Source organism: Nomascus leucogenys, chromosome 17, assembly GCF_006542625.1.
Source record: "Nomascus leucogenys isolate Asia chromosome 17, Asia_NLE_v1, whole genome shotgun sequence".
Lineage (NCBI taxonomy): Eukaryota > Metazoa > Chordata > Mammalia > Primates > Hylobatidae > Nomascus > Nomascus leucogenys.
The window spans coordinates 48,520,741-48,534,540 of NC_044397.1; the positions used below are offsets into that span (position 1 = coordinate 48,520,741).

At 37.4% G+C, this 13,800-nt stretch overlaps 1 protein-coding gene across 1 annotated transcript; it reads right to left on the minus strand.

Moving 5' to 3' along the window:
- Positions 1 to 218: 218 nt before the first annotated feature.
- Positions 219 to 13,419, minus strand: LOC100601706 (putative zinc finger protein 735). The gene is made up of 4 exons (XM_003279257.2): positions 13,413 to 13,419; positions 7,571 to 7,697; positions 6,675 to 6,770; positions 219 to 1,195 (listed from the first exon to the last, which is right to left on the minus strand). Exons 1-4 carry the CDS (start codon positions 13,413 to 13,415, stop codon positions 219 to 221), a joined length of 1,203 nt encoding a protein of 400 aa, XP_003279305.2. The 5' UTR covers positions 13,416 to 13,419.
- Positions 13,420 to 13,800: the final 381 nt, after the last annotated feature.

Sequence of the window (13,800 nt, forward strand, 5' to 3'; positions counted from 1 at the left end):
ATAAATTCTCTTAGGCTTATTATGGTTTGAGGGTTGGTTAAAGGCTTTGTTACATTTTTTTACATTTATAAGATTTTTGTCCAATATGAATTCTCTTACGTACAATTAAGGTGTGGAACTAGATAAAGGATTTGCCACATTCTCTACACTTGTAGTGCTTTCTTTCCAGTATAAATTATTGTATGTATTATAAGGCCTGAGGGCTGGACTTTGCCACATTATTCACATTTGTAGGGTTTCTCTCCAGTATGAATTAGCTTATGTTTAGCAAGACTTGAATGCCACTTAAAAGCTTTGTCACATTTTTCACATTTGTACGGTTTCTCTCCAGTATGAATTCTCTTATGTGCCTTAACAGTTGAGGAGCAGTTAAAGGCTCTGCCACATTCTTCACATGTGTAGGGTTTCTCTCCAGTATGAATTATCTTATGTGTCTTAAGGGTCGAGGAGCAGTTAAAGGCTTTGCCACATTCTTCACATGTGTAGGGCTTCTCTCCAGTATGAATTCTCTTGTGGTAAGTGAGGGCTGAGGATACGCTAAAGGCTTTGCCACATTCTTCACATTTGTAGGGTCTCTCTCCAGTATGAATTCTTTTGTGGTTAGTAAGTGTTGAGGAGCGCCTAAAGGCTTGGCCACATTCTTCACATGCATAGGGTTTCTCTCCAGTGTGAATTCTCTTATGTCTAGTAAGGTTTGAGGGCCACCTAAAGCCTTTGCCACATTCCTCACATCTGTAGGGTTTCTCTCCAGTAAGAATTCTTTTAAGTGTAGTACCATTTGAGGAGTGGTTAAAGGATTTGCCACATTCTTCACATTTGTAGGACTTCTCTGTAGTATGAATTATCTGATGTTGATTTAGGTGTGAAAACATGCAAAATGATTTGCCATATTTTTTACATTGCAAATGTTTCTTTCCAGTATATCTTGTATTATGTCTATTGCAATTTGAAAATTTACCAAAGACTTTGACACATTTATGAGTCTGAAATATTTTGTTTTGGGTATTTGACAAACATTGGTTAACTTCATTACAACCTCCTTTGTGCACCTCATACTCATCCACTCTTTTACAACACTTTTTTAATTGTAAATTCTCACGTCCACATTTTCCATGTGTTCTTGTTATTACTTTTTGGAGTGAATCTTTTATGCCCTGCTCTGGCTGAAGGTCTTGGTTGAAATGAGAACACGTAACTGAAAGACATAAAAATCACAAGTTACTGCACTTACTAGACTCAGATAAACATACTGTACAAATCAAATTTATAAAATTATTCAAGGTACATTAGCAAAATGGCATATCAAAATACCACAGGCCATAATTCCTTCACAGATGTATAAATGTAACAAAATCATAGTTATCAAAATACCTTTGTTGGAAATTTACAAGTAAAGTAAGTGTGTGCACCATGTGAGCACAATGTCAAGAACCATATATAGAGAAAAGAAAAGTCTGCTACATTTGCCCAACACAGCCCTTCCTCATCCCCAATAGAAGAACATGGTGCCTTTAATGACAGCTTTAAGTCTTCTGAGATCAAAAGTGAATGTTACAACAGCAGAAAGACTGCACTATCATGGACAGGAAATAGATGTAGAAAGTAGTTACTGACCAGTAAAGGGGAAATATGAAGAAGTCTTAACTGAAAAATAAATACAAAATTGCAGACAAGACACATCCTGAGAACATGTTTGCAAGACTCCCAGAATGTCTACCCAAGACAAGTGATTTCAGGCTATGCCAAGAAAGAGCTGCATTATAAAGATTGTGAAAGGTAGTTTTATGTTAATGTCTAAATCTCAACCAAGATTACAATGTATACAAAATATTTGGGCAACATGGTCCAATCAAAAAAATCAAAATTTTCAAAAAGCAACTACAAAAATAAAGATGTATACATTAATTTTTAAAATTTAAGATAATCCATATTTTGCTCAATGAGAAAAATGGAAAAGCAGACATCAGATAAATGAGAATGTCAACAAAAGGCTTGGAATAATAAAAATAAACAATTGTGGAAGTAAAAAAAGAATAAGTGAAATAATTTTAAAGTATGAAAAAAGTAATGTAAAAAATGAAGAAGCTAAACAAACGAACTAGGATATACACAAAAAGATCCATAACACATATTTAAGCAAGCTTCAAAAGTCACAAACCAGAAGATAATCTTGGGAGCTGCAAGATAAAAGTGAGGTATTATTTATAAGCCTAGTCCTCCGAGACAACCAGTGAATTTGTCAACAGAAACCTTGCAGGTCAGAAAAGAACTGTGTTAAATGGTCAAAGGCTGAAAAAGAATCTTCACTGTGAAAATAATGTAATCAGCAAAAATGTACTACAAAATAAAGATCTTCCAGAACAAACAAATGCTGGAAAAGCATATAAGCACTGCATGTGCCCTAAATAAAATGCTGAAAAGAGGTCTTTCCACTTAAAATAATATAATGAAAAACAAGTATATGAAAATACAAAACTTTCTGAAAAACATATGCATATACAAAAAAAATAAAATTCTGTGGCATTATTGTGATGGTACAGAAAACATTTTTAGTTATTCTTTAAAATTTGAAAGATATAAGCATAAAAATAATCATAAAACATAAAAAGATACAATTAGCAAGATCAATAAGAAGTACAGTGCAGATATAATGAGGACAAATTTTTCTATGCAACTGAAGTCATTTTTTTTACCAGTTTAAAATATACTATTGTAACATTAAGAGGTTTTATAAAATCTCCAACGTAGCACAAAGAAAAAATCTTTATAGACACACAAAAGCAAATGATTCAATTACTAGCATGAGACAAAGATTAATATTACATAATGGTAAAATGAGTCCATTTACTAGGAATCTATAACTATTATGTCTATCTATATGTATACGCATATATAATATCAGGGCTTCAAAATATATAAAGCAAATATTGACAAAAATGAAGCAAGAAATAAAATAGCAACATAAAATTATAAACATTAAGATCTCACTTTCAAAAATAAATAAAAAGTTTAAGTAAAAAATCAATTAAAAAACAAAACCTGAAGAACATTATATTGTGTATTAATTCATTTTGCATTGTTATAGAAAATAACCTCAGACTGGGTAATTTACAATGAAAAAGATTTCTTTGGTTCACAGTTCAGTAGACTGTACAAGAAGTATATGCCAGCATCTGCTTCTGGTGAGGATATAAGGAAGCTTGCAATTATAGTGGAAGGCAAAAAAGAACCAAACATGTCACATGGTGAAAGATGATGTGAGTGTGAGTTGGAGGAACCAGGTTCCTTTAAGCAACCAGCTCTCATGTGAATTAATAGCGTGAGAACTCTATGATTGTGCCAAGTCATTCATGAGGGATTTGTCTCCATGATGCAAACAGCTCTCATTAGGTCCCACATCCAACATTGGAGATTACATTTCAACATGAGATTTTGAGGGCACCTACACCATATCACAAACCAAATAGGCTAAACAGACATGTACAGAACTCTCCAGTCAAAAGCAAGTGGATACACAATATTCTTATTTGTACTTGGTGCATTCTGTTAGAACACATAAGTCTTAGTAAATTTAAAAAGATCAGCCAGGTGCAGTGGCTCACAGGTGTAATCCCAGTACTTTGGGAGGCCAAGGTGGTAGGATCACTCAGGGCAAGAAGTTTGATACCAGCCTTGGGAACATAGTGAGACCCTGTCTCTACAAATAATTAAAAATTAGCTGGGCATGGTGGGGTAGGTCTGGTGCAAGCCACTCAGGAGGCCAAGGTGGAAGGATTACTTGAGTCCAAGAGGTTGAGGCTGTGATGAGCCAAGATTGTGCTACTGCACTATCTGGGCAACAGAGTAAGAAACCTGTGTCAAAAAAAAAGTTTAAGAAGAGCAAAATCATACAGTGTATATTTTCTAACCAAAGCTCAATAAAACTAAAAAGAAAATAAGTAAAACTGGCAAATCAAAAATATATGGAAATAAACACACTAGTCAGTGTATTCTTGCACAGGGTCAAATAATTCAATTTAACCTAATTTAATATTTTTGCTCAAGGCTCAACATATTTAAGTGACAATTTAATTTGTTAAGATGTCAATATATCCCACAGTGGTGAACAAATTTAATATAATCTCTATCAAAATTCCAAAAGTATATTTATTGCTGAAATATTGTTTAATCTTTTTTTTTTCTTTGAGATAGAGTCTCACTCTGTTGCTCAGGCTGGAGTGCAATGGTGTGATCTTGGCTCACTGCAAGCTCCACCTCCTGGGTTCATGCCATTCTCCTGCCTCAGCCTCCCAAGTAGCTGGTACTATAGGTGTCCGCCACTACACCTGGCTAATTTTTTATATTTTTTAGTAGAGATGGGTTTTCACCATGTTAGCCAGGATGGTCTTGATCTCTTGACCTCGTGATCCACCCACCTCGGCCTCCCAAAGTGCTGGGATTACAGGCAGGAGCCACCACGCCTGACCTAAAAGTTTAAAATTTTTTTATGAACTATATCTAGAGAAACACACATGAAAAACAGAGGCATTATACTTCATAATTTCAAAACATAATAAAAAGCAACAATAACAATAACTATGTGGTATTCACACAAAGACAAATAAAGACATGATAGAACAAAATAAGGAGCCCACAAATGAACTCTTCTGTGTATAATCAAATAATCTGCCACAAGGTTGCCATGAGCAGACAATGGAGAAAATATAATCCCATCAACAGATAATGTTGAAAACTGCATATCTACATTGAAAAAATGAAGTCGGATGCTTTAATTGCATCATATACAAAAAATATTTTAAACAAAATACTTAGACTAAAAAAAACTAATGAAACTCTTAGAAAAAAATATAGTGGAAAGACATGACATTGGTCTTGGCACCATTTTCTTAGATACGCCATCAAATGCATGAGCAACAAAGAGAAGAACAGAAAAATTTAAGTAGGCTAAACTTCAAAATTTCTGCAATAAAATAAAACATTTAATAGAGTGACAGTGTCACCCAAGAAATAGATGACAGTATTTGAAAATCACATGTGATAAGGCTTAATATTGAAAATATATAAACAACTCCTAGAAGTACACAACAATAATTGAATTACTTGATTTAGAAATGCACAAATGAATCAGGTGTGGTGGCTCACTCATGTAATCCCAGAACTTTGGGAGGCTGAGGTGGGCAGATCACCTGAGGTCAGTAATTCGAGACCAGTCTGACCAACATGACAAAACCCATCTCTACTAAAAATACAAAATTAGCTGGGCATGGTGGCACATCCCTGATCCCAACTACTCAGGAGACTGAGGCAGGAGAATCATTTGAATCTGGGAGGCAGAGGTTGCTGTGAGCCAAAATCGCCCCATTGCACTCCAGCTTAGGCAACAAGAGCAAAATTCTGTTTAAAAAAAAAAAAAAGAAAAGAATAAAGAAATGGGCAGATGATTAAACTACATTTTAGGCTGGGCGCGGTGGCTCATGCTTGTAATCTCAGCACTTTGGGAGGCCGAGGCAGGCGGATCATGAGGTCAGGAGATCGAGACCACGGTGAAACCCCGTCTCCACTAAAAATACAAAAAAAATTAGCCGGGCATAGTGGTGGGCGCCTGTAGTCCCAGCTACTCTGAGAGGCTGAGGCAGGAGAATGGCGTGAACCCAAGAGGTGGAGCTTGCAGTGAGCCGAGATTGTGCCACTGCACTCCAGCCTGGGCGACAGAGCGAGACTCTGTCTCAAAAAAATAAAATAAAAAAATAAAAATAAATTTTAATAAAAAGATATACAAATGGGAAGAAGTATTTGAAAGGTTGCACAAAATTAATAATTTATAGAAAAATGCAAAATAAAATCACAATACAAAACAAAATTACCTTACATCAATTACGATGGCCAGTATAATTTTTTTTAAAATACCAACTATGTTGACGATGTAAAGAAATCGAAACCTACGTAAGTTGTTGATGAGAAAAAAGATGCAGCCATCATAAAAAATATCATGAATATTCTTCAAATAAATAAAAATGAAATTATTATATAATACAGCAATACCACTTATGAATATATATCTAAAATATGCAACACAGTAAAATGAAGACATGAGGTACCCTGCTTGCATATCCCCCTACAGCAAGTATCATAACCCACCATCTAAATAAATAAATAAATACATATATAAAAATTAAAAAATGAAAAAATTGTAAAAAACTTTAAACTATATTTCAAGGCTATATTAACAAAAACAGAATGGCATGTACAGAAAAATGGACAACCACCAATGAAACAGAAATTACTATTCTCATACATTTTAGACATGCTGCAAAAAAAATTTTTTTAAATGGTTTAACATAGAGTTTCTCAAAAATATGCAGATATTAGTGTGTCCCCAAAAGCAATGGCAAAGTAGTCAGTTTGTGCAGTCCCTGATAAGCCATAAAGAAAACTTTGGCTCACACTGTGAACTTGAAGAAAGATTATTGAAGTGAAAGTAGAATCCTTAGAGAATTTAACAGCATGGAGCAGAAGGTGTCCCAATGTGAGAGAAAAAAAAAAAAAATGACTCAAGCTTCTCAGAAACTCTTTCCATCAAAGCACAGCTCCGCAGACCACATTTTAAAGACTGGCTACCTCCTTGACTTGTGGATATCTCATCTGTGTCATCTGCTTCATTCGCTCTCACCTACCTGGGTGTTTGGATACCATCTCATTTCTCTTTATATTCTGGGGCTCTTTATTTTGCTCCAGACAGGTGATCAAGTCTGACTTAGAGAGAGTAATACCTGTTTTATTAAGAAAAAAAAGTAACATAAATCTTATTTATTTATTTATTTATTTATTTTTTGAGATGGAGTCTCACTCTGTTGCTCAGACTGGAGTACAGTGGCACGATCTTGGCTCACTGCAACCTCCATTTCCCAGGTGCAAGCGATTCTTCTGCCTCAGCCTCCCGAGTAGCTGGGACTACAGGCACGTATCACCACGCCCAGCTAATTTTTGTATTTTTAGTAGAGATGGAGTTTCACCATATTGGCCAGGCTGGTCTCGAACTCCTGACTTTGTGATCTGCATGCCTCGGCCTCCCAAGGTGCTGGGATTACAGGTGTGAGCCACTGTACCCGGTCATATAAATCTTGCTGAATTCTTTAATTACCAAACTAGTATTATGCTCAGTAAAGAGGATATAATAGAAAATTCTAGAAAATTAATATTGATTCATAACAGAACTTTCTAAATATTTAGAAAATATTTTAAATTTGTAAGTCCTTAATTTCACTACTCAGTACTACTAAATCAAAAATTGGTGGCAACTGAATTCTAAGGCGTGGGCAACGCTATTTTATGCCACGACATTTTTGGAATTGCCACTAAACCAGAGCAAAAGGTACACAAGCTCAGGAAAGGGAAAAGTTCAGGTCAAGATAAAACATCTTGAAGAATTTGTTCTACACCAATGAATCCCCAAGATTTTCTTTAAATCAGAGGGCTAAAATTCACTCATGCAATGCAGAAATTACCAAAATCATCTTAGAAAAGAGAGAAAGGCAATGTATTAGGAATTGTGTATTGAAGTTTTCCTCACCTAGGGAGACCAGGTTTCTGTAGTTCTCTAACATCACCTCTCTATATAAATTCTGCTGAGCACGATCCAGGCATTGCCATTCCTCTAGAGAGAATTCTATAGCTATGTCTCTGAATGTCAATAGTTCCTGAAAGAAAAAAAAAAACACTCATGAACAGACCATATGGCCATAAGCAGAGATTTTTAGTTGACTCAAGTTAAAAAAGAGAGTAAAAAGAAGTGGTTCTCACTTATAAGAGTGACTAAAATTATTCGCTAAGATAATTTTTAACATGGAAGTATTCTCTAAGTCTGAGAAAAGAGGAGAGCATAAGATCCACAACACCACAGTAGCTTTGATAATTTTCTGGATGACAAATTATAAAATTAAGGGCATCAACATGGATATGTCCTTTTTTCTTTTCTTTCCTTTTTTTTTTTTTTTTTTTTTTTTACCAAGTCTCACACTGTTGCCCAGGCTGGAGTGCAGTGGCATGATCTTGGCTCAGTGCAACCTCTGCCTCTTGGGTTCCATTGATTCTCCTGCCTCAGTCTCCCAAGTAGCTGGGAGTACAGTCGTGGGCCACCATGCCTGGCTAATTTTTGTATTTTTAGTAGAGACGGGGTTTCTCCATGTTGGCCAGGCAGGTCTTGAACTCCTGACCTCACATGATCCACTCACCTCGGCCTCCCAAAGTGCTGGGATTGCAGGCGTGAGCCACCTCACCCGGTCAGAGTTGGAAGGTACCTCTTAAGTCTAAATATGTGCAATAAACTAAATATTTTGTTGTGAGATTTTCTTTCAGGAGATTGGGGATAAAGTCTGAATTTCTGAATTTTTAGCAAGTTCACCAATGTTTCTAGCCTAGTAAGAATATTTTGTCAAACATCCAGTAAGTGGCAGAGTCTGGGTTTTCCCCAGTTTCTCTCACCTGTAAATAAAGATAAGAGCCTTCATTTTTAAAAGACAAATATATGCAAAAGTCATCTAAAAAGAAAGGACAGCATCCAGATTAAATGTGATGGTTTATGCACTTCAGCTAGTAAATCTCCTAAGTGTACTTAATAATTAAGAGAATAATAATTAACTCTATAGTGGAAAAAATGTCATAGAGATCTTGAACCAAGTGAATAAAATTGTTATCAACTTTATTAGGACACAGTTGTATTATGTGCTGATGCACACAGGACACAACATCACTGCTGTGATATTTCTCTCCTCTCAGAAAAATAAATTGTAACTAACTTTAAATATATATATATATATATATATATATTTTTTTTCTTTTGAGACGGAGTCTTGCTCTGTTGCCCAGGCTAGAGTGCAGTGGTGTAATCTCAGGTCACTGCAACCTCCGCCTCCTGCGGTCAAGCAGTTCTCCTGCCTCAACCTCCCAAGTAGCTGGGATTACAGGTGCATGGCACCACGCTTGGCTAATTTTTGTATTTTTTTAGTAGAGACAGGGTTTCACCAGGTTGGCCAGTCTGGCCTCGAACTCCTGACCTCATGTGATCTGCCTGCCTCGGCCTCCCAAAGTGCTGAGATTACAAGCCTGAGCCACCGTGCCTGGCCTGAATTTAATTATAAAGAAACATCAGTTTTATGCAAAGTTGAAGGTGCAGATAACTTCCCTGTCGTGTAATTTTTAATAGTAATTTTAAGTAGTCTTTGTTTAGCACCCTGGAGAGCAAGTATCTCCTAATAGTTTTTTCAGAACTTTCTGGGTAATAAATGCCATTCTGTTTAAATGAACATTTTCTAAACCCTGTTCTGCATGGAACTACTAGAGCACACAGATGAAACCTCAACAAGTATGTTTCACTTTTCACTAATATCCAAAGACAACTGTGTTTCCCCAATAGAAATCTTGAGTATCCACACCTTCTCATGTTCAACAGCTACAATGGGAACATTTTAAATATTGCAGGTTATAAATTCGTGGTGAGAATTCTGCATGGCATACAAGAATCCAAGATGAAGAGAATGTATAGAACGCTACAGCATATAGGAAAAAACATTTTTTTCAGAACCCCTTCACTATCATACAAATCACAAAAAATAGTTGAAACAAACTCATTAGGGATCAACAGCACAAGTAGAGATGTAAAAATTTGTAAGTTCTGAACACATGGCTTTCCAAAAGGCAGAGTGGACACTGTGCTTGATCTGAGACATGCTCACCTGAGAAAAAGAGATTTTTTTCTTTTCCTCCTCTTTCTCTGAAATGTATTTTCAGATAAGATTCTCTGGACATATCAAACCTGCATCTTGAGAATATGCCTTTAAAGCACAACCTATTCACCTGCTACCACCACACACATCCATGGCAGAAAGACCGAGACTTGCAGAAAACATTCACCCATTTTTGTTGTGTATAAATAAAAAGATTTAAGAGCAATGAGAGAACAGCGAGCTTCCCCATAATCATTAAAATATGTTTCTTTTTCCCTGCCCTCCTCTGTCAGACACCAGCAATCTTCTTTACAGTAATGGGAGCATAAACCACACTGACTTCTTCCTACCAAACTGAAACAGGGTACGCAGTGCAGCCTTCCTTTGATGCAAAGGTTGAACTAAACTCTCCTGAGTATCTTGAACCCCTCAAGTTTATAAATCACTTGGTAATCTTGGCCCTGCTTTATGCAAAGTGATTCTGCAGGATCCAAAAGGGTCCAGGAATGGGCTTTTTCAACAAGTCCCCTGTAAATGCTGATTGTGCTTTCCCAGGCACATTATTAGCATCAGCGAGAGAAAGCAGGCACAGCAAAGAGTCCCTTACACCCACCACATTTGTCACAATGTAAATACATCTGGTACAAATAAAGACAACCAATCTCCACCCTGAAATATTATATTTTTTGTTGGTTTTTTTAAGTTTACAGGGACAACAGAAGGCAGCAATATCTGAGTAGGTCTGCACCTGGGAAACCTGTACACATGTACTCATAAAATGTTTGTTAAGCAGCTATTATGTGCTCTGGAGCATGTCACAGAACACTGTGCTGGGAATAACACATAATGTGATTTAATTTTCATGGCACCCTGGGAGCTGGTACTAAGTGTTGAATAATTTTCAGCATTTAGATTAATAGCCAGAATTTTTATTTATTCTTATGTTTCTCTATCCTTAATTTTAAAAAGAAAATATATAGAATAATAATTCAATACAAAAAACATACAAAATGATGCAATTACATAAAAATTGAATAATCAGCTTCCAAATGGCTATTTTGTAAATAATGAAATTAAGGCAGAAATAAAATTTTTGAAACTAATTAGAGATTAAATACAACATACCAGAATCTCAGGGTTACAGCTAAGGCAGTGTTAAGGACAAAATGTATATCACTAAACATCCACATCAAAAAGTTAGAAATATCTCAATTTAAAAATCTAATGTTACAGTTAAAAGAATTTCAAAAAAGCAAACCAACTTCAACGCTCGCAAAAATCAAGAAATAACCAAAATCAGAACTGAAAGGAAGAAGGTTGAGACCTAAATAACTATAAAAAGTTCAACGGGCCGTGCACTGTGGCTCACTCCTGGAATCCCAGCCCTTTCAGAGGCCAAGGCAGGCATATCACGAGGTCAGGAGTTTGAGACTAGCCTGGCTAACACGGTGAAACCCCATCTCTACTAAAAATACAATAATTAGCTGGGCATGGTGGCACATGCCTGTAATCCCAGAAGAATCACTTGAAAATAGAAGGCGAAGGTTGCAGTGAGCCAAGATCACCCCACTGCACTCCAGCCTGGGCGAAAAAGTGAAACTCTGTCTCAAAAAAAAAAAAAGTTCAACAAAACCAGAAGCTGATTCTGTGTAAAAATAATAAGATAGATAAAACACTAGACTAATGAAGAAAAAAGAAATAATTCAAATAAAAACAATTAGACTAAAAAGTCAAAAAAAAAAACAAAAACCAAACAGATGCTTGTGAGGTTGTGGAGAAATGGAATGCTTATACACTGCTGGTGAGGGTATAAATTTGTTTAATCATTGAGAAAAAGAGTTTGGCATTTTTTCAAAAACCCGAAAACACAATTACCATTCCCAGTCCTACAATTGGGAATATACCCAATAAATGTAAGTTATTCTACCATGAAGACACATGCATGCATATGTTTATTACGGAATGATTCACAATAGCAAAAACCAGAAATAATCCTGTATGTCTTCAGTGGTAGCCTGGATAAAGAAAACGTGGTATGTAAACACCATGAAATATGATGCAGCTATAAGAAAGAACAACATCATGTCCTTTGCGGCAACGTCAATGGAGCTGGAGACTGTTATTTTTAGAAAACTAGTGCAGGAACAGAAAATCAAAAACTGTATCAACATACAGTTGTAAGCGGGAGCGAAATAATAACACATGGACGCAAATAAGAGAACAATAAACACGGAGGCTCAGTTCAGGGTGGAGGGTCGGAAGATGAAGAAAATCAGAAAACAAATCTGTTGAGTACTATGCTTACTACGTGAGTGATAATAAAATCTGTACACAAAAACTTCATGATATGATTTTACCTATATAACAAACTTGCACATGTACTCCTGAACCTAAAATAAAAGGTAAAAGAAAAAATATTCGACTGGCCGCGGTGGCTCATGCCTGTAACCCAAACCCGTTGGGAGGCTGAGGCAGGCAGATCACCTGAGGCCAAAGTTCGAGACCAACCTGGCCAACATGGTGAAATCCCATCTCTACTAAAAATACAAAAATTAGTTGGGCCTGGTGGCCTGCATCTGTAATTCCAGCTACTAGGGAGGCTGAGGCAGGACAATCATTTGAACCCGGGAGGCAGAGGTTTTATTGGAAATTATTATCTTGAAGAAATTATTATCTTGGAAACTATTATCTTGAAGAAAATATTAAGGCCTAGGCAACCACAATCTGCCAATGAATCTCTGATGACGTAACCAATAAATTTTCACCTGGATCTTACAAATAAAAAAACTAAATAACTGTACTAAACCAATTATTGAATTTGGTTTACTTCATCATGCAACTTATAACAGACTTTTCTTCAAGTCTCTCCCATGGATCACAACCCACAAGCCATAGCTGGGCGCTCTATGATTCTTTTCTTTTTTTTCTTTTGCTTTTTTTTTTTTTGAAGTGGACTCTGGCTCTGTCGCCCAGGCTGGAGTACAATGGCGCAATCTCGGCTCACTGCAACCTCCGCCTCCCGGGTTCAAGTGATTCTCCTGTCTCAGACTACCAAGTAGCTGGGACTACAGGCACGTGCCACCACACCCAGCTAATTTTTGTATTTTCAGTAGAGATGGGGTTTCACCATGTTGGTCAGGCTGGTCTCGAACTCCTGACCTCGTGATCCACCTGCCTCCGCCTCCCAAAGTGCTGGGATTACAGGCGTGAGCCACCGCGCCTGGCCCGCTCTATGATTCTTGAATCACACTTTGATTAAATTCTCTAATATTTTTACAATGACTCCCATACATCTCTAAAAGGAAAAATGAGGAACTAGGGAGCCCAGGGACCACAGCTCTTTCCACTTTTGAATCCTGCACCCTGAGTCTGGATTCTCCCCTGATGACTTTCCCATCCCTGCACAATCTGGGTGAGATGAGGCGCTGGGAGTGCAGAGCTGCCCAGAGAGGGCTCCAGCCTAGGGCAAAGCCACTGCAAAGGGAAAAGGCAGAACTCCCAGTGTCCCAGCCGCTGGCCCAGGCACCATCTTACGGCTCGAGGGGACTAAAAGCCGAACTGGGGCAAGGAGGATTTGGATCCTCAGACTCCGGAGCTGACTGCGAGGAAGTTTGGGCCCTGCTACAGTCACTTGCAGCCGGTTCAAACCAACCCCCACCCCTCTCTCACGATGCCAGACCCAGCACTCACCATTTCTCGGCTTTAGCCATAAATTTGCAGATACCTGCAGGACCCAAGGCCACAGAGGCTTGACCTCTAGGAGCAGAGGACGGAGAGCAGTGAAGAGAAGAACCGGAGCTCTGGACGCAGAGAAACACAAAAGGACCGATAAAATTACAGAGACGTCTTCTTCTCTCCAGCTGCATGCCTGATTATACAGTTTCTAATATATGGCCCCTGATTGGATAAGGTTTCAGGACCCACCCTTCACGCCCTGAGTGACGGAATATTTGATCAGACGCCGGGCTGAATGAAGTAAAAATAACAGCCTAAGCTGCAGCCTTTACAGGCAAGGCTTCTTCCCTGATCTGAGCCAGGCCAACACCAGAGGATATTTGCATTTAACCTTGTGTATAAC

What these genes read in the sequence shown, in the direction of transcription:
- LOC100601706 (XM_003279257.2), bottom strand. An exon ending in CAGAAACCTGGTCTCCCTAG is followed by an intron (nt 6,771 to 7,570) that starts GTGAGGAAAACT and finishes TTAATAAAACAG; the next exon opens with GTATTACTCTCTCTAAGTCA. An exon ending in GATGGTATCCAAACACCCAG is followed by an intron (nt 1,196 to 6,674) that starts GTAGGTGAGAGC and finishes TATGTCTTTCAG; the next exon opens with TTACGTGTTCTCATTTCAAC.